This window comes from Muscardinus avellanarius (assembly GCF_963383645.1).
Source record: "Muscardinus avellanarius genome assembly, chromosome: 4".
Lineage (NCBI taxonomy): Eukaryota > Metazoa > Chordata > Mammalia > Rodentia > Gliridae > Muscardinus > Muscardinus avellanarius.
Genome location: NC_137789.1, coordinates 97,825,355 through 97,847,430, shown reverse-complemented (window position 1 = coordinate 97,847,430; position 22,076 = coordinate 97,825,355). Strand labels below are relative to the sequence as shown.

General features: G+C 37.5%; 1 protein-coding gene across 5 annotated transcripts in view; it reads right to left on the bottom strand.

Moving 5' to 3' along the window:
- The window catches only part of NRG3 (neuregulin 3), a gene marked incomplete at both ends in the record, with an annotated part of 1,125,058 nt that overhangs the window by 636,427 nt on the left and 466,555 nt on the right, over nt 1-22,076 (bottom strand). For all 5 annotated transcript variants that reach the window (XM_080695350.1, XM_080695353.1, XM_080695351.1 and 2 more), the window contains one exon: nt 15,584-15,713. In XM_080695350.1, the coding sequence (XP_080551476.1) occupies nt 15,584-15,713 (130 nt within the window). The remainder of the gene's footprint in view (nt 1-15,583; nt 15,714-22,076) is intronic.

Genomic DNA, 22,076 nt, shown 5'->3' with positions numbered 1-22,076 from the left:
CTTTTCAAGCTCGGAATGATAATATATCTTTTTAGGAAGCCTAGGTACATTATCCTGAATGAACCAGATTCCTGGAGCGGGGTGATTATTGGCACCCTGTAACATCCATGTCTTTGCATGTCACAGAGAACCTTATCCCTCGACTTGGAAATTCTGCAGTTAGGGAAAGATACCAATTGTTCAGCCCAAATTTGTGAATATCAAGAGAGATATATAAAATCTGTCTTGCAACAGAAGCTCAAGTAAATAGCTGCTTTATGAAACTGCTGCAGATGAGATAGGCATGGATGAAGCGGCATTGCAGGCACCCAGGGGTCCTTATGCAGCAGGCATGTGAACTAGCAAGATAACGGTAGTGATAAGAAGGGTTTCCAAAAGCTTCACAAACACACTGGCAGAGGTGTGAGGGAAAGCTCACTTTGACATTAGAACCCAGCAGTGTGTAGGGTAGAGTTGGCGGAGCCAGGACTATGCAAAAACATCCAGGGTGGGGACAGGGGCCCCATCATGTGCTGAGCAGCCAGGCTCACTTCCTTCCTGCTCTAGTGTGGGCAGTAGACCAACAGCACCGGCATCACCTGAAGTCTTGTTAACAATACACAGTCCCAGGCCCCACCTAGATATAGTGTACCTCAATCTGCAGTTGAGCAGAATCCCAGAGGACTCATGTGTTGATGAAAGTCTCAGTAACATTATTCTCACTCATAGTTTCTTAGACTGGTCTCAATAATAGAACCATCTGAATACACAATCAATGGGTTCCACTTCAGACCTGAATCAGGATCTTTGGAGAAAGATCCTGAGGTTTTATATGTTTAACCATTGCCTTTTAAAGTACACTTGATAAAAGCTGGGGATCAAGAGCTTTACAGTGGGGCTGACTGGTGGTGAGAGCTCATTTTGCACAGACTGGCGGGCGCACTTGATGCAGCCTCCTTTCCTTCCCTTCCGGAGCTTCCTTCTGTCCTATGTCCAATGGACATACAACATTCTTGTATGTATTTACTGTGTGCACTGGATACACAACCTCGGAGCCATGCAGAAAGGACTTGAACTTCTGCTTTGCGCTAAATAGATATGAAATATAAGTTGACTATTAGCATTTTTGTTACCGCCTATTTAACATTTCAGTATTGTCCTTGAGAAATGAGGGTGGTAGGTACATTAAGTCTTATTTCTTCATTCATTCAACTTATCTTGACTGCGGAGGTGGAGGTGGCAGGTTCCTCAAGCGAAGAAGAACTGAAAGCCTGGTGGGAGCCTCAGGTAGGTGAACAGGAAAACTACAATAGAAGCGGGAGCTTTGTTCACAAATGAATCATTTTATACATCCAGATCATGCTTTGGTTAGCTTATGAGGGGAAGAGATCAAAGCTACTATTTAATATCATTAAAACAATCATTATTTCTTTCACATATGCTAACCCAGGCAGAAAAGGAAAGAGCTTTTGAATGCACTGAAAATAAAACCTTGTCAAAATGAATAAGGCTTCCATGTGACTTAGACTGTGACTGTAAATTAGCCAGGAGAACACCCAACACAGTGGCAAAATTATGACCTTATTTAAGGGAGATGCTTTCTCAGCTCATCCTTCTGACAATTCCTCCTGGCCTGGGGTTTTTTTTTTTTGCTCTCCCTTGCCCTATTATTAGCCTCTATTTTATAACTGCTGGAGAATGTTTTTCCTCCAGCAGTGGAGCTACCCACTGACACACAGGCCTTGGTCTTCTGAGCCTGAAAGCTGAAAGCTCAGAGTTCCTAATTGAATTTCTGCCCTTCAGGAGCACAGGGTCATTGGGATCAACCTGCTGTCAGAGGACTCCATGGAGGCCAGGCTTGGAGTGTGCTGGCCTCTGGGCATCATCTTTGTCTCTTCACACTCCCATCTCCAAGTATCCCTCTGTCTTAAAGCCTGGGGTTTGTTTGTTTAATGAAGTCTCCTGTTGGGATAATAACAAATCCCTTTCTCTGATGTTAGCTATAACTGCATTTTTGCATTTGTTGAAATGAGAAAGTAGTATCTGAGAAACTAGAAAGCCTCCCAGTTTCGGTTTTAAGAATGATTACAAGGAAGAAATGGGGAAACAAAAGAGGTTTCAAAAAATGACAAGAGGTAGCTAGAGAAGAATGGAGGGGGATTTGGGGAAGGAGATGGGGTTGAGAGGGAGGATATTTAATGAAGGAATTAGTTCAGACAATTCTATGTACATTCATGGAGCTATCAATACTAATATCAATAATATGACCGGAGAAGGAAAGGGAGGAGCAGAGTAAGATCCAGTGGGGTTCCTATCAGGTGCTTTGTGTTTGAATGTTTCTATCACACGGACCTCAATATGATTATGTATGGTTACAATGCACCAATAAAAATAAAAAACAAAAAGAATGATTATAAACTTTCATTTTCTGATTGCTAATGGATATATATATATATATATATATATACATACATACATACAGTGTCTGTGTGTGTTACTATGCATGCCAATATGCCAATGTGCTATCTGCCCATAATAAAACAAACTCTTTAGCATTACCTTATTTTGATCCTATGTGAAAGCCTCACAGCAGGTCTGCTGGAGAAAAGAATAGTTTTCAACTGAAAATTTGCAGGGCATTTTTATTTGGATATTCTGATAAGCACAGCTAAAATATTTTAACTCAATGATGATCAATGACCAAGGCCCACTTGAATGGACCCATTTAACTCTGAAGGGAAAAATATTTCTTGTAACTAAGATGTTTAGAAATAATTTTTATTAAACTATAAAATGGTTGTTGCAAATGCCTCACGTATGAGGATAAAAGATGCATGTTCATTTTTGATATGGACAAAGGATCTAGATTTCATAATTTAAACCATATGACACTTTCTTGTCTCTATGTTTCAATCACCATAAAAACTGAGTTTGGATGGGTGTGGTGGCACACTTGTAATCCCAGCACTTGGAAGACTGAAGCAGGAGAATCATGGTTCGTGGCCAGCCTCAGCTACTTAGTGAGGCCCTTTGTAACTCAGTGAGACCCTGTTTCAAAATAAAGAATAATGCCGGGCGTGGTGGTGCACACTTGTAATCCCCACGCTTGTGAGGAGAAGACAGAAGGATCATGCAGGTTCGAAGCTAGCCGCACTGGCTTAAGAGGCCCTGTTTCCAAATAAAAATATAAAATAGGCCTGGGAGTGTATCCCTAAGGTAGAAGGGCTTCCAGGAACCCCAGTACCACCAAAAAAAAAAAAAAAAAAGAATGAAATAAAATAGGGCTTGGGGTGTAGCTTGGTGGTAGAATGTCCCTGGATTCCATCCTCAGTACCACAAAAAAAAGAAAAAAAAACCCTCTGTGTTTGGGAGAATTGAAAAATATGACATTAAAATTAGGTAGTTCTAATGTTATAATTTTCTGATACATTTTTGAGAATCATCTGGACATGAGACAAAATAATTCAGAAAAGTGACCAATTTCATCAAAAATTTGATACAAAGATGATTATGTTTAATTGCACCTAAAATAATTTCTTCTCCCTGGGGTTTTAAAGGGAATCTTTTCCAATAGCAACTCAAGTCTTTATGCCTTTGTTGGAAGCCAGAACAAGCTTCACACTGAGTAGGGGCTTATCATTCTAAATGCAAATTTTTGTTATTTCTTTTCTGAAGTTTTTCCATGAACACTAGCATTTGAAATCTTGTATGTGTATCACAAAACTCTTCACATTAAATTTAACTAAAAAAATGCCCATCTCATTCTCTCCCTTAAGAGTTTTTCTGAGAACATTTATGGATGTGTTCTCACCACATTTTATTGGACGTGGGACATTGGATAAGTTTAGTAAGCACTAGTGAAGTGATGAAAAGGTTGCATAAAGTTGCCATTGGATTTTGGGTTTGTATGGAGTAGAATTAAACATTACTCACACATGGCAACTATATCTCTAAGCAAAATACCAACCATATGTAATACTTAGATTTTTTATGTTGGTATTATTTTAATTTTCCCCTTAAGATCTCATTTGTTATAAATTGCACAATTCTGTGTGTAAATATTCTCCACAAAAAATTTTTCCTCCATTAAATCAGTCTGCAAAGTATGTTTCTAGTGTCCCAAGTGTGGACTCTGCTGCTTAGAGAACACCAGAATTTGTCTATCATGGTGATATTTGCCCACCCTGGATTATGGTGGCTTCTCTGCACACTTTAAGACGAAGTTCTTCACAGGGAGGAACCAGTTGTCTAATTTGTCACTGAACCTCATGATGCCAGACACCTAGTAAACAGGCCACATGTATGTATATATGTATGTGCACATATGTGGATTTATGGCTTATTTTGCTTCAAGCTGCTTAAAGTGGAAACATTTTCCTCATATTCATAACAGCACCAGAATAACCATGATCATAACACAAAAATTGCATTATAAAGGCCTACTTAATGATAAAATTTGCAAATATTATCTTTGACTTTTCTTTAGAACAAAGAAGACTGTCTTGTCACATTTTTCAATTTTATAAAAACTATGTAGTTACATGGAAAAGTAAATAAAACTCTAATTGGATATTGACAAGTACTGTCACAGAGCTGGATTACAGCAGAGAGACACAGGCTCCCAAGTCCCAATCTGCTTTTTCATTTAGACCTGCCAGTATTTAGTGACTTAGGGAATTCTCAGTTGATTTCTGCAAAGGGAGGTTAATAATACAGCGGCTGCATGTTTTTTTCATTTTCTTTTGCAAAATTTATATTGAAAAACATATACAGAGCATATGGTGTTCTTCCTTTCCCATAGATTTTAGTTTTATCTGAATCATAATTTAAATGACCATATATATTATTTAATACAGAATATTCTTGGTTTATACTTATTTTACTGAAACTACTAATACTTCCCACTATATCTGAAAAATTTGGGAGTTTAGCTAACAATCTACATGGCTACTCAAATTATAATATGTGGAGGAAAAAAGAGAAAAGAGAGAGAGATTTTAAAAGATGGAGTTCAAATGTCTTATTTTCAAAATGTTGAGATTTTGGGATTTCTAGGTCACTTGAAGTTTAGAGAAGAGCTCATGGAGGGGTTAAGGCTACAGACCTTGGAGTCTAAGCCTGCCTATTTTGTACACAAAGACAGATATTTTGGTATATATTTCCTTAAATTATCTTTTACAGTATTTTAAAAGATGCTCAGACCTAAGTGAATTGAAAAGAAATAACATGCTCAGGAATGTAAAAATGCTGCCTAATGCTGGAAAACTTGGGCTGAAGCAAGAGTCCTCTCCACAGCAGGAGGGGTGAGTAGAGCACAGAAGGACTTTGCAAATTCCCTCCTGGCCCTGGGAAGTCCACAGAACATCTAAGCCCTCTTCATTTTGCTTTGAGAAGGTTTGATTCGAATATTTGCCTGAGGACCTTACACAGCTGGCCCTGTGGTCTCAGAGTCAATGTTCACATCTGTACCAATAAATCATCTCTAGCTAAGACAATATTTATGAATACGCTCTTAATTTTTAAATAATATATTTGACAAAATAATGCACACAGCTCTATTCTTTCACCTGGGACATATGGTATTGCACCATTCTGTCTTTACTTCCAGACTGCTACAATTCAAGCAGGCTTGGAAAGCCCAGACAGAAAGCAGCACCTATGGCCGGGTGTGGTAGCACACTCTTGTAATCCCTGCGCTTGGGAGGCAGAGACAGGAGGATTGCGCTGGTTTGAAGCCAGCTGTGCTGGCTTAAGAGAACCTGTTTCCAAATAAAAAAATAAAATAGGTCTGGGAGTGTAGCCCAGAGGTAGAAGGGCTTCCAGGAACCCCAGTCCCACCAAAAAAAAAAAAAAAAAAAAAAAAAAGGAAGAAAGTGGCACCTATGGACACACGTCCAGAAAGGCTATGGAGATGCACCTAAAGAGTCCTCAGCCAGAATGGCCTGAAAAGTAGGTGGGCAGGGAAGGGAGATTGCTTCCTGTAGATTATTTTTTATAAAAAAAAATTCAAAAGGAAAACTTCTATCTAGGAATGGTGGGCATGATTGTAATCCCAGTACTTGTAAGGCTGAGACAAGAGGGTCATAGGTTCAAGGCCAGCCTAAACAATTTAGATCCTTGTCAGCTTAGTGAAACCCTCTTTCCAGAACTGAAAAGAAAAGAAGAAAAGAATGGGCTGGAGGTTTATCTCAGAGGTAAACTTCCCCTTGGATTCAATTCTCAGTACCTACCATCAACTCCCCACACAAGAGAATTTCCCTCACAAAGAGCTGTGTCTCCTTTTCTGCCTTTTGTCCAAGGCATAATAACCACAGTGACCCTTGATTCTGAATAGTGTCCACATGCATAATCTGGTATCACTGTGTAATTATTGTGCATTAAAATAATGCATCTTAGCCATTTTTCTTCAATTCCCATTAGTGCATCTATGATGGACTCTCTCAACAAGGCTCACTGTACTGGGAGGCTCTAAATATCTATCATGATCTCTGACCAAAGCCAACTGGTCTATAAACAAAGTTATTCAGGTAGAATAACACAATAGTGTGGCATACTATATTATGCCCTACTTATTATAAATCCATGGCATTTGCACTGTAACAGACACTTGTACTGTATATAAGATCAGCCTTCACAATGATATTGCCAAGTGGTAATAGACTTTCTCCCATTTAACAGATTAGAAACAGAGTCAGAGAATATATATAATTTGCCAGTCTGCCAGTTAGTGGTGGAGCAATGAATCAAAAGAGTCATTTCAAGTGAGAATCATTAGGAAAATCACAAAAATCACTAGAAAAGATGTAGTATTTTTAAAAATATCTTCAAGAAAATAAAAATAATTAGTATTTTTCAAATTAAGAAATATTTTGAAGACACTGTTAAATACTAGATCTTCATAAAATAATCAGATTGCTGAAAAGAAAATTAGATGAAGTCATATGTTGTAGTAAAATCCTGGTGTCTTTCAGTTATAACAAAGCATCAATGATTTTTAAGGTATTTTAATTAGTAGCAATATCATTATGAGGACATCAAGATTCCAAATCAAGCAAGTCATTTTAGACATTGTATAGTCACACTATCGTTTACTTATAGATTTGTAATTTTCAGTTGATCTTCACATATATGTGTTCCAATGGTGATGCCAAAAAAATTATCATCCCTATTTTATAACTGATAACTATGTCATCATGATAGCAAAAATAGACTGTGCATGAGCCGGGTGTGGTTGCGCACGCTTGCAATCCCAGCATTCAGGAGGCTGAGACCAGAGGATCGCCATTCAGGGACAGCCTCAGCTACTTAGTGAGGCCCTCTGCAACTCAGTGAGACCCTGTTTCAAAATAAAGATTAAAAATAGGGCAGGGGGTGTGGCTCAGAGGTTGAATGCCCCTGGGTTACATCCCCAGACCGGCAAAAAAAAAAAAAAAAAAAGATTGCATGTGTACAAATCTGTGTTACAAACAAGACTGGAATAAGTTCACATATAGAAAAGCAACTACAAACTATTTAATCAAAGTAAAGTACTTACAGTGATTTGATATTACTTAGATACAATAAAATATGCCTTGCTCATCATGTGTTTGACATTCAGTGTTAACATAGCCTATATTAGAAGTTTTCTTTTATTATTTTCTGTAGGGCCTCATGAATTATATTATTTTATGCCATTAAGTATTTCACTGCTATGTCTTTTGGACACTAAAATATACAAATCACCAAACTTTGGGAAAACTGTTTTGAAAAGGAATGAAGTAAAAGAAGCAATTTATTTTATTGAATCATCTATTTTCTACAAGTAAAACCATTATTTTTCATTGAAGTATATTTTTCCTGCAAAAATAAGTCAACTGACCATTTTATTGTTTCATAGAATTGCAAACTCAACATTCATTATATGTTAATAATACAATAGTGCCAAGTTATATTGATTAAGTAGGAAAAGAAAAAACATTTTTTTCTTCTTAATGCTACAGAGATTCAGAAAAATAAAATGTGGGAAAATAAAAAAAAAAATGGTTGCAGAATGGGAAAAATGACAGAACATCACTAACTTTTCAGTAGGAAGCCCAAGCCCTCAGAATACACATGGGGATTTTTGGCATAAATCTAAGTCTTCTTTTAATTATATATTATAGATGATACTTATTCAGTGTATTTCACACAATTCCTGAAAACATCTTTTGCTTAAATATTTCAGTATAAACTTCAAGGAGTAAAAAGAAAAAGCTACAGAGAGAGAAAAAGAGAGAGAGAGGATGGAGAAAGAGAGAGGGGGGGGGAGGGAGAATGTATGTGTCAATATCTATTGTGTATATATAATTTTCTATATATAATTGCCTTTTATTCTTGCATCAGCCTTTGGAGTAGGCATTGACTTTTTAATTCTTTTAAATAAAGAACTCAAGATTTTGGCTAAATGACCTGTAAGAGTATTGTGTAGTCAATCCAATGATCCATAGATCTCCATACTCAGTTCTCTTGACACCTATGTTTGCCTTCTCCACTTTTGATCTTGACTACAACTCACATAGGGGATCTTTAAAAGTTTTAAATTTATGTCAATTTTTAGTTTCATCAATAAAACCCAAATCATAAAGATCACTTCAAAAACACCATGTCTTGCTTCACCTAGAGCTACCAGTTAACTCAGAGAACATTTAAAATATGGTAACAATCCTATACCAATAACTAAATGATGTACAATTTTACTCCATCACAAAAGCTTTTCTGGAACTTTGAAACCTGTTGAAATAAGTCTTTAAAGCATGTCAACAGGGGACTTATATACAGAAGTTAAACAAAAAGAGGTAAACTACCAGGTAAGTGTCAAGGAACTACAAAATTACATGTGTTGTGCTGGGGTTCTTTGTTTGATTTCTGAGTTAATGAGACTATCCTGACAGTGTGTCCACAGAGAAGCATCATTATAACTTGGCTCATTTCTTTTTGTCAAGAGCAATCAGTAGACAACCTGTTACAAACAAGACTATTGTAAATGACTCAAATTCTATCTGGGCAGAAGCAAAAATGCTCATGGACATTTTGTTGATCAATGTGAAAGGTCTACAGCTCTTTGCCTTGTGATTAATCCCATTCTTCAAGGACTCTGCTGCCAGGCCTAAATTCACAAACATTTCAGCCTCCCTCCCCTCCTGTGGATGGCGTACAGGGACATGTGCCAAAACTCCATTTTGACTCTAACTTGCCTCAACCGCAGGGAATTATTAGTGGCTGCTCTCAGACCACTTACTGGCGAGCCATTTGATGGAGACCCTTGCTGGGTGAAAGAGCTAATGGACCTCCAAAGTAAAGGAGCAAAGCACTAACCAGGATGGGCCTGTAATTTTATATATGATATCATAGAGATATTGTTGCACTTCCCCAATCAATTTTCTTAAAATGGAGGCTTTGATTTCGAAACCTTCTCAGGGAGAAACAGACGTAGCAGGAAGAAGTGACTCCTTACAGCTCTTCTCCCTCCTGCCCCCGTCATTTGCTGCCTCCCCTCCACCATCCACCAGCAATTTACTCAGATTGCTATGTAAGTCCATCAGCCCCTTTCCCAATGATTCTTCCAGGCAACAGCTGCTATTGGACTGCTTTCTTGTTCCAGCAGCTCCATATTTCAAGTGAGTCAAGCATCTTCAAGTAAACTGCTGGATAGATTTTCAAAATGATCACTACAGGTCAAATTCAACTCAAAAGCTAGCATTTCCAAAGTTTTGAAAATCTATTTTTGCAGAAAGGTTGGGGAACATTTAATGAGCTTCAACTCAAAAGATACATGTCCTTTTAGCTTGAGTTTGGCCTTAAAGCATGTTTGGCCCATTCAAATACCTAGCAGTCTCTCTACAGCCACCTCTGTCACTCCACTGAAATGTAGACAGCGACATTTCTCAAGTTTTTAATATTTCTCAAAATGGCATGAAAATACACAGATCCTGTAATATCTAGTTTTGATTCATAATATTTTGGTTCCAAACATTTCTAGTTACTATCCAGGTTCATTTCTATGTCTTATTAATAAATCCATTTTTCTGTCATTTAAACATGATTTAAACATAGAAAATAATTATTATAAAGATTGTCAATAAATGGTTAACAAAATGGGACAGACACATTCAAATATATTCAGTGTGGTTTGATCTGAAAGCACTTAAGTAAAAGTTCTCTTATCTGCCTAATAGTAGTAAAGCAGAATGACCTTGATCTAATGGAAACAGGGACACTATCTTTCATAATGGAAAGATGAGAAGCAAGAGTCCAGTTTCTTAGCCAGGTGTTACATGAATGGACTGCATGTATAATATAAAGATCTTAGCAAATTCTTAAGACTCAAAGGAGAAAATAGGTATGAATCCTATTAGCCTTTTTATGTAGTTCATTTTCAGAATTAGAACCTTATTCTATGTTCAACTTTACAAATTTACATCCTTATTTTATTTAGAAAATAATATAATGAACATTTTCTCAATTTAAAAAAAATTTGAGAACTCAAGTCAGTGTACAGAACCATTCTGTTACACAGACACTTAGATTCAGACATTTGTAATTTTTGCTGTCACAAACATACCTATGGTTAACAATCCTACAAATAAATTGTCCTGTACTTTCTAATAGGCAAGTTTCTTAGGGACAGTGTCATTCTTTGAAATACCATGATACATTGCCTGCAGACAATGCTTTACAGAATGTACTCCCACAGTTAGTATGAGGGTCTATCTAGCTGCACTTTCTCCAATCCAAAATCACCGAGACTTTGTTTTTTTATTTATTTATTTTTGTATTGGAGAGTGAACCCAGGGATGTTCTACCTGAGCTATACCAAGCCCTTTTTGTTTTATGTTTTGAATAGGGTCTCCCTAGGTTGCTGAGAGTCTCATTACTTGCTGAGTCTATCCTTTAACCTGCGGTTTTTCTGTATCAGCCTCCCAAGTACTGGGATTACAGGTGTACAACATGTGAGAATTCATTTTTTAATGTCATTCAATAGCCAGGGATGGTGGTGCATGACTATAATCCCAGTATTGGGAGGCTGAGACAGGAGGATTGCAGGTTTGAGGACAGCCTCAGTAACTTAGTGAGACTTTGTTTCCAAATAAAAATAAAATAGGGCTGGGGTTATATTCTAGAGGTAGAAGTACTCTGGGTTTCACCTTCAGTACCACACACACTAAATAAATATATAAATAAATAATAAATAAATAATAAAGGTCATCAAATATATGATAATAGGCAAAAATCCTCATACTCCAAGAGCCTAATGTTTATTTTTGTGAGGTTGTTTAACTTTCATGTTCATAGTTATCTATATTTCTTTTTGCTGTTGCCTTATTCAGCTTTTGTATAAGTGTTACCTTTAGTATTCTCTGTAACTTCTGGATATTAATTCTTTGCCATATCAGTGGTTCAGTGTTTTGTTTTTTTTTTTTTTAGTTTACCTGTTAATTTTGTTTTTGACATGACAAGAAGTTCAAAACGCAACATGTATCAAGTATTCACCTCAGAAAACAATGGGTGTCAATACTGTATTTATTTTTCCTTCCACTACTTCTTTACACTCACAAGGTTCTTTCAATTGCTGACATAAATAGGTCATTTTATTTATAGTTTTCCTTGGGCTTTATTTATGTATTTATTGTACTGACTTTCTCTATTGAGAGTAAGTTTTGTGTGTGTGTGTGTGTGTGTGTGTGTGTGTGTGTATGTGTGTGTGTGTGTAGAGACAGGTATAAATATACTTTAGGTTTTTGTCTTGTTTTTTTAACCTGAGAGTCAGGCATTTATTGAACAATGGGTCCTTCATGTTTCTTCCGACTTAGGAATCCATCCTTGTTCTATGCTGAGACTACCATAGATTCTTGATAAGTTATTTTTTTAGGACCCTGGGTTTCCTTTTCAATGATTATTAATTTCTTTCTGTTTTTAATGATCAATTCTATTAGTCCTTTTTGGAGAAAACCGAAAATACACAAAACAATGAGACATAACAAAAAAGAAAAAGCATCATCTCCCTCCTACCAACTTTTCCTGAAATTCCCTGTCTTCCATTTGAGCATGTGCTTTCTGGATCTCCATGCTGGGCAGTTTGGAAGCTTTGCTACTAGCCCTCCTTGGCCAGAGAGTAGGAATGAGACAGAGTACAGCCCTTTCCTTAACATGGAAATAGTCGGTGCGGTTCATCACAAGACTAAACATTTTAAAAAACGTCCTGAAAATATCATCCTGATTTCTCTCAGGCTTTATTTATCTTTTGTGACATGTAAAAATAAACTAATATACTAGATATAGTACAACTTTTTATGTTGCTGCTCTGATATACTAAATGGAGTCTTACTTTACTTGAAACATAATCCAGGAGCTAATATGTCATAAGGATGCCCCTGTAAGCATGCCACTCATTTTAAAGTACTTTGCTTTCTTTTTGTTACTTCCTAATGATGAAATATTTCACTTCTTCAAACACATTACAAAGTGCATTGCTATTTAATTCTTAAATTCATTTCTGTATCTATTTATTCAGCACTATCTTGGGGATCGGAGGTTTTCAATAAACATTTGTCGAATGGAAGAAGAATGAATGAAACGCCCTACTTAAATAGAGTGCTGTACAAAATGGCACATTATTAATAAGTACATTGGAATTTTTAGAAGTGGCTGATGCAGGAACAAATGTATGGCTTTTATTCACAGTAGAGCCAGGGAGATGAATAGCAGGCACATGTGATTTGTGATTTATTCATACACACTGTAGGAGATTTATAGGCATCTATTAACCTACTCAAGCTCCAGTTCTGTCTTAGGTTGCTCTTTTGTCATGATTAGCCATGTTGTCACTCTATATTAAATTACAGGTTGTCTGAACTGAAATATGCAAGAAATATGAAGACTGAAGGCCAAATGTATTATAAGTGTACATCACTCTGGTTAAGTCATAGGTATCTCTGCTCATATACGCTGCAAAAATTAGATATACACATACATTCACACAAAGGTGAGGAATTCCTTTTCTGGATCTGAGACCCATTGTTATGAACTCAATTATATCTCAAAATGCCTACAGTGAAGTACTAACATCCAGTACCTCAGAATGTGACCATACTTGGAGAAAACGTCTTTGCTGAGATAATTAAGCTAATGTATAGTCATTAGGGTGGTTTTAGTCTAATATGACTGGTGTGTCCATACAAGAAGAAGAAATTTGCAGATACACAGGGACAAAAAAAAAACACACAAAAGATTCAGAGAGATGATGGTTATCTATAAGCAAATACAAACAGTCTTACAAGAAAGCAACCCTGCTGGAACCTTGCTCATAGGCTTCTGATTTTCAGACCAATAAGAAAATAAATTTGTGTTGCTAAATCACACAGTCTGTCATTCTTGGTTATAGCATCCCAAGCAAATTAATACACCCATGAATTAAAAAAAGAGTTAGTAAGGCCATATGCTGAAAAAGAAAAATTATTATCTTCTGTTCTGCATACTCAGTTTTAGAAATGATGAGTTGATTTGGCCTCCACACTATGGTCTGGCATGACTGGATTCTTACTGGTCCTAAAACACTATCAAATAAAACTACTATATCAGCTTATACTTCTAATTCAGCCCTTCTTTGATGAGCTAAAATTTCAAGCTTAATTGGTTGCCCACTGTCATGGACAATGTTGTGTTGCTATAACAATATACCCGAGGGTGAATAGCTTATAAAATAAAGAAGTTAATTTGGGTCATGATTCTAGTGGCTGAAGAGTCCAGATAGCATGGTGCTTGCATCTTGGTGAGGGCCTCGTGATTGTGTGACACTGTGGTAGAGAAGTAGGATGGGAACCAGCTGCATCCAGGAAGGAAGCAAGAGACAGCAAAGACATCAGGTTTGCTCTATATATGAGAACTCACTCTTGAAGGAATTAATACACTTTTACTAGATCTGACCTACTCCTGCACCCAGCATTAAACCACTCATGAGGGTGGAGCCCTCATGTCCTAACCACCTTCTACAAGGCCTCAACTCTTCAAGGTTCTTACACCTCCACCTTCAGGACACTGGGGACCAAGCTTCCTGCATATGGACCTCTGCCAATCCCCCCACAGTGCCCATGCATCCACATGTTAACCACATGAGACTGACCTAGGTAGCTGACATATGGTTGAGTGTTTGAGAGTCTTTGGATATACAGCATCCTTTGAGAGTTAGCTCATTAGTCTTCCTTTGAGGCACTAAAGTCACATCTGTGTTTCCTGTGTCCTCAGAAATATATTAGTGCAGCAAGAGATGAGGGGTCTGGGGAAAAGAAATTCCTGTTCCCTTTTGTCCCTAGACCAATTCACAGAGGTTAGGGATGGAGCAAAAATTCGGTACATGAGTTAAAAGTAAGGGTACGGCCAAAGTCACAGTCGCACAGCAAAGGTGAGGAAAGGTTCCAGTCCAACCTGCACTGACACAGATATAAGGCAACTTCTGAGGAGACTACTCTTACCAATTCAGTTCTCCCACCCTTGTACCACTGCCCACTGTGACATCCTGTCCTCCCTATGGACTGAAGCTGGCTCTTGGAACCAGGCAGGATTTCCTTTCGCACCCCAAACCCATAACTATAAGATGCTTTTCTCTGCACCATATCTTAATCAAACAACACAGGAAAAAAGTTTATAACAGCGATAGGGAGGAAAAAAGTCATAATCTTCTATGCTTCACAATTCAGAATAATTAATTTAATAACTGTGTCATATGAAAAGGGTAAATAAAGAGAAGGAAAGGCATGTGGATATATATAATCACTGAAGCACACACAATCGCAAGGAAAAACAAATTACCAAGGAAGTGTGGAAAGCAAAGCTCGGTGGGAAATATTTTTCGAATGCTAATTTGATTCTTCTGTTGAGCCTTAAAGCTGCAGTATTACTATAAGGATACTGTTTATCTCCACTTGTTTTTATTTTTAGCAGTTATATAACCTTACGTCTCTAAAAACCAATTAAACACCTCCCTGATCTCTCTGGGAATTTTCCTTAAGTAGTTGTCTACACAGACTATAACAGGACTATGATTTCATTTACAACATCTTGCTAGAGAGTGTTTCATCATCAAAGGTGTTAAAAAAAAAACATTCCTGAGATTCATCAAGGAGGGCAGGATAAAAATTCAAACACAGATTTCTTTGAACATAGTTGCACTGTCACTAGTTTGCTTCATGGGCAACACCGAGACTTTCCATCCAAGATGAGCAGTTTGGTTGTCTCACTGTAATCCTTAGATTTGCAAAAAGGGACTATTTTTGAGTATCAGGATATGAGCTTAAGCCCTGGGCCATAAATATAGGAGCCCAAAGTAAGTAAATAGTTGTTTTCACCCAACTGACAGGAATAAAAGTAAAGCTTCCTTGGTTCGATTAGGTGAATCTTGCACCTCATCTGCACTACTTCCATTGTTTCATGCTTGAATGCTAAGGGCACATCTGCCTTGCCCCTTCCCATGTGAAGACCTTTACTTCTTCCATTAAGACAGCAAGCAGGCCTGTAGGCACCCCTGCTCTGCATCCCCAGGCTCACCACCACCCTCCACCTTGGTCCCTGCAGAGGGGCCTTTGCGGCTTACCGACAGTGCTTATGGGATCCTGTCAGAGTTTCGATCACAAAGCACTCGCCATCGTTGAGACAGTAGGCAAGGTCCTTGTCTCGGCAGGGTTTGAAGTGCTCAGATCGCTCCGTGGAATATGTTGTTGTATCTGTCAAGGAGAGCAGTGAGGAAAATGCCATCAGCATGTGTGACAACACCAACAGCCCTGCCTCTGGCTTGAGTGTGCGCCTTGAGGCCTGTGCATGCACCATGATGGTGGGGACTCAGGGCAGGACTGACAGCCCAGTGCTGGCTAACACAGCTGGTTCTACCACTGTATTCAGTTGTTCTACAGGCAGCCCTCCATTATCACAGGTTCTGTGTCCTGGGATCCAACCAACCGCAGATTGGAAAATACTCAAAAATACAGTTCCATTGTAACTGTGTCTGTACTAACATGCCTGCCGCCTCTCTCCCTTGGTCATTGTCACTTAATATAGTACAACATCTATTTACACAGCATCTACCATGTACTCTATATTATAAGTTATTTAGAAACATGATTCAAAGTATGTACTTAACTATGCAAATGCTACGCCATGTTTATACAAGGGACTTGAGCATCCAGCTGGATACCACAGGTCAGTGGATGTCCTGGAATTAGCTCCTGAGAAAAAGGAGAAACTGTTGTATTTTTTTTATCTTTCTCTTTCTCCCACTCCCTTTTCCTTTTTTGGACTAGAGACTGAACCCAGGGGCATTGTGCCTCTGAGCTATACACTCCCAGTCCTATTTTATTTTGAAACAGGGATCTTGCTAAGTTGCTGAGACTGGCTTGGAACCTGTGACCCTCCTGTCTCAGCCTCCTCAATACTAGGATTACCAGCATGCTTCACCTTGCCTGACTTCCTCACTAGATTTTAACAATTGCAGTCACTCTAGATAAGCCCCATTTGAAGACACGCTGATAGTAAAAGTGAATGATCCTAAGTCACACATCCAAATGCACTTCCATTAATTTCAGTTTTAACAAGCACATTGTATGAAGTATTGGAACAACATTGCCGTCCCTTAATTGTTGCTAAATGTCATTAAACATCTGATCAATGTACACTGTGACTGTTCTGTGGAAACCATGTCAGTTTTTTTTAGTTTTTTTTTTAGTTACAGCTATAATTGGCTAATAGCTAAGCCAATTATTCTTTCACTTTCTCCTTTTATTATGTAATTAAAATGCAAATGTTCTGAATTCTGAAAAAGATACTTACATGTGAAGAATGTTTCTGGTAAATATTTAACCAAACCAAATTATTGTCATTTTTAACATTCTCTTAAACATGTATTTTTTAGTCGTAATTACTTACATTTTTAATTTAAGCTATACATCTATATCTACTTTGCAGATATAAAACTAAACATAAATACGGGCTCTTTATAGAATAAGGACTCTATTACCACATGCACATATGTATTTAAAAAGTCTAAATGAAATTATTCATCATTTAAGCTATTTAACTTTCCTTTTCATAGATGTAGATTAGTAATAATGTCCAGCAGCAGTGGATACTAAATGAGCTCACTGGAGATCACAAAGAGCCTTTTCTCTGCTCATCATCTAAACTGAGGAGAAAGTGACCACCTTAAAAGGAATCCCACTCATGCCTCTCCCACATCTAAAAGTCCTCAGTGAGGCTGGAGATGTAGCTCAGAGGGAGTGTGTGCTTTGCATTTATGAGGCTCTGGGTTCAATCCCTAGCACCACAATAAATAAGTAAATAAATAAATAAATAAATAAGTCAATAAATACATAAAATTTTAAATAAAGAAATATTCTCCAGTGATCTCTATTAAAGAGAGCAAAGAAAGGTGTGAGACTTGTAATCTTGCTTTCTGGTCTCCTTTTATTTTCTTTTTCTTTTTTTTTTTTCTTTTGTGGTAATGCGGTGGAATCCTGAGTTGTTCTACCTCTGAACTATGCTCCCTACCATATTTCTTTATTTATTTGAAATAGGGTCTTGCTAAGTTGCCAAGGCTGGCCTGACACCTATGAGCCTCCTATCTCTTCTTCTCTGTGCTCCACTGTGCCTGGCATGGTCTCTTCCTTTTGCATTTCAAACATATAATTTCCAACTTTTATTTTATTTCTCCCACGTGGCAGGATCTGTCATACTCCTCTCCCTTATTGTAGAACCCACCCGGAAGTCCTTCGGCATTCAGATGGTCTTTTAACCCTGTCACCTAGTGCTTTCATCACACACATCAGGCATTCAATGGCATAGTAGTTTGATACTACGTTTATTCATCCCGTCAGTCTGTGAGCTTCTAGTGGACAGGAGTTGATACATCATCAAAATTAATGCTTAATAAAAATGCTGTCAACAAAGCTGACCATTCCCATGCCAACCATCTAAATGCCATGAATAAAATCTTGCTGATAGTTGGTTGTAGCTCTTAAGACACAAAGTTAGGTGTAACTTCACACTCATTCTATTGTTTGGTATGGATTTGATAATGATGAATATTTCAAAGATAATGCCTTTGGATTCACACAGATTCTCACCCACACATTATTCATATACTATGAACATTGAAAAAATGACTTTTGTTCTCCTCTTTCTTGGTGTTACACTGAAACTTATTTTTTCCATTTCAAAATATCTATCTGTTAATACTTTGGCACAAAATAAAGGCTCTGAAAAACAGACACATTTTCCATTTTCCAAGAGATTTTCTGTACAGTGAAGATTGGTTATTCAAGGAAGTATGTGATAAACAGCCACCCAGAATCAATCTCTCTTTCTTTGAAAAATATTTAACATTCAAGAGCTCCAAGCAAAAAAATTCAATATGAAACACCACACAATTGACTGCAACTCTGACTGCTGAAGTATATTAACTCATGATCAGCTAGTTAACTCTTCCTCTAATTTCTTATTATCCATTTATTGATATTCACTGATCATTCTTTTAAGAACAGTTTTTCATTAGCATAACCTACAGCATAAAAAGTGAACCCTTACTTTGTAATCAGTGGTTTTAACATGCTACAGACTCCCAAGTGCAATCCAATGGTGAAGCAATTATAATCAATTAATTTTCATCTGACAAGTGCCGTCTCCTGTGGTTACTGCCCATCCTACCCACTGCCTTCCCATCTCGCTGTCATCTATCAACACATCACAAAGGATCCAAGGCCCAAGTGAGCCACTCTAAAGAAGTCCTGAGTGGAGGAGCTGAGACATGGGACTCTTAATATGCACTCAGATTTTCCAGTTCCAAATCCTAGAAAATCACACAATTAAAATATGCATACTTATCTCTTGTGGTGCCTCGAGTGATTTCAGAGAAAACATTGTTATTATGCTTTCAAACAGCTTAATGTAATAAACAATGACAGTATGCTGGGTTTGGTTCTCCTCTAAGTAAAATTAAAATATCAATAAGTCTGAGATCTTAGAATTTACCTAAGCATTTCACGACACTGTATCCATGTAGTACTACTCACCTAAAATTACAGAGGCTTTGGGCAAGGTGTGATACATTCATCGTGAGGTAAAGTTTGCTCTAAAAGTTATCATGCCAAAAATGTAGACATAAATCTAACAGCGTGTCTAAAATGAAACAACTAAAGTGAAACAACTCAGCTTCTAAACTAACTTTAAGACCAGCTACCCAGACTTTTGTTAAGTAAGTGATAAGCATGTTATATCTAAATCACTATTAGCCAAATTTACTTCATTCATTTATTTATTTATTTATTTATTTATTTATTTATTTATTTATTTATTTTTGGTGGTACTGGGGTTCCTGGAAGCCCTTCTACCTCTGGGCTACACTCCCAGACCTATTTTTACATTTTTATTTGGAAACAGGGTCTCCTAAGCCAGCATGCTTGGCTGGTTTCTAACCTGTGTGATCCTCCTGTCTCTGCCTCCCAAGCGCGGGGATTACAAGCGTGCGCCACCACGCCCGGCATAGCCAAACTTTCTATTACTTACAAACAGCTTTGGAGAGACAATGATAATTTTAGATGATATTTTCCAATATTTCAATATCTGCTTGTAAGTATGGTGCTTGTATGTGTAGGTGTGTGTAGGTATACTTATAAATAAATATGTATAGATATGTGTATATATACATACACATACACATATATGTATGCATCCATGTATAAAACATGTATACATAGATATATTTTATTTTTAACATATAAAGTATGCTACAAAACATTTTCAACAGACCATTACTAGAAAAGAGATAAAAATAAAATATAAGGTGTAATTCTTATATAGGTGCATGCTCTAATATATCCAGTTGAGCATTTTTGCTCAGATGGAAAAATGTGGTATTTGTGAGAATGAGATAACAAATAATATGTAACTCTTAATTCTTTTTTTTTTTTTTTTTTTTTTGGTGGTACTGGCTTCCTGGAAACCCTTCTACTTCCAGGCTACACTCCCAGACCATATATATATATATATATTTTTTTTTTTCAAATAGGGTCTCTTAAGCCAGCGCAGCTGGCTTTAAACCTGCATGATCCTCTTGTCTCCACCTCCCAAGCGCGGGGATTACAAGCCTGCACCACCATGCCCAGCCTTGTAACTCTTAATTCTTCAAGTTATAAAGCTAAATGATCATGGAGTATCTTAGCAGTCAGATGTAGAACTCTCCACCATGGATGTATCCAATGCTTTGGAAATCTGTAATTTTTAAAACTGTACAATCTTTAAGGCAGTTCAATGCATTAACCTGGGTATGCAGTAAATAGAAGCATTTTGCCATGTACTTAATCAAACATCCTTTTTATAACTATAGTTGGGTAAATTTGTTGCAGAGCTATTAATTGTCTTAAAATTATATAGATGGGGGTCTAGGTAAGTTAATATTCCCATGCAATCCATTTGTCTTTTAAGACTCTTCTTCCTCGTCCCTTACTTTAGCAAGTATGACACTCTCTCCTCCTGCTTCAGCTAATGAATATCCTATCTGATTGGACCGTGAGCTCCCACCACAGGCCTTCATGCATCTTGCCATGGTCTTATGGATGGTTTGACGTGGAGGTTCACACAACAAAGGCTTGCAGAGGGATAACATTTCTATATAGATCATTTTTATAAGTGTTGATTTAAAAGTATGCACATTTGTTATTGTCATAAAATAAAAATAAACTATTTTTTAAAGAATCTTGTAAAGTTAGTAAAATATTTAGAGGTTGGGACATGGTAAGTACTTCAAAAGCAATTTAGGGGATGCATATGGAAACTTATAAGAAACAGCAGCTACACAGGAAGTGTTTTAAAAGAGAGGGGCATGAAGAGTAAAGGAATGTCAGGCTTAAGTTGAGAAGAGATGATGCTAAAGAAGGTCCTTCCAAGCTTCATGATCAAAGGTCTAAGGTTCAGCTGATGGAAGTCAGGCTGTGCATGAGGAGTAGCACCCCATGGCTTGAGGCCACTTGAGCTGTGCAATTATCTGGATCACTCATATGGCACTTGTTCTATGTAGTTTAATTTTTTTTTTTTTAATGGGGTTTGGTCTCTCTCCCCTGGGAGGTCAGGAAGAGTACTTTGTTTTTCACTTTTGTATTCTTTCCACACCATGTAGCATACATAGTAAGCAATCAGTACAGTAATTAAAGGCACACAGGGATGTGTTGGTGGTTAATTCATTAAAAGCAAAATGGGAAGAAAATGTACGGCTGGAAGACAGAAATCCCTGCAGATTTTGCAATGAAAGTTAATTTACTAATGAATAAAGCGATGACTGGTTTCCCCCCTAAGTACTGAGTTGAACCTGAATATTACTTATGGAGGTTTTCTATGTCTCTGGCACAATGCTGCACACTGTGGGAACCCAAATTTTGTTGCAGGAACAAGAGTGCTAAATTGGCTATTACAGAAAATAATTGTAGTAGAGAGTCAAATAAAAAGAGTGCTTAATTCAGTCTGTGGTTATCTCTGAAGGCATCCCAAAGGATTGGCCTTGGAGACAGTCTTGAATATGTGTGATTTAATTGACACAGGAGGAGGAAATCTGGATGGGGGTAGCAGGATACCTAAGGAAGATACAAGGTACAGAGAAGACCTTATTCACACTCCTCTGACAAAATTTTCAAAATCCTTGAGCAGTTTCCTTCTTCCACTGAGTTCATGACATGGAAATTCTCTAAGAAAAGTTAAGAACCTGGTGATGTTATCTAAAAAACTTTTAGGATTTGCAAAATGCCAGTGCATAGCATTGGCATGTGGTCGCTGGCTCCAGCCCCCTCTTCTAGGGCAACAGTGTCAAATGCACAAGTTGCCATATCTTAAAATTCTGTTGGGTTTGACATTACTGGGTGTCCAGGAAGAAACACTGGCTTCAGACTGACTTATAGAATATTGACTGGTCAAGGAAAAATGCAGTTGGAATGCAGGGTGTTTGAAAGGGAAACAAAGCTTTTTTTAGCTGGCAAGAAGAAACACTGTGTCCCAACTGGTAGAGATCAGACAGTTGTTTAGTTTGCTAGCATGGGGGAAACTGAATCAAT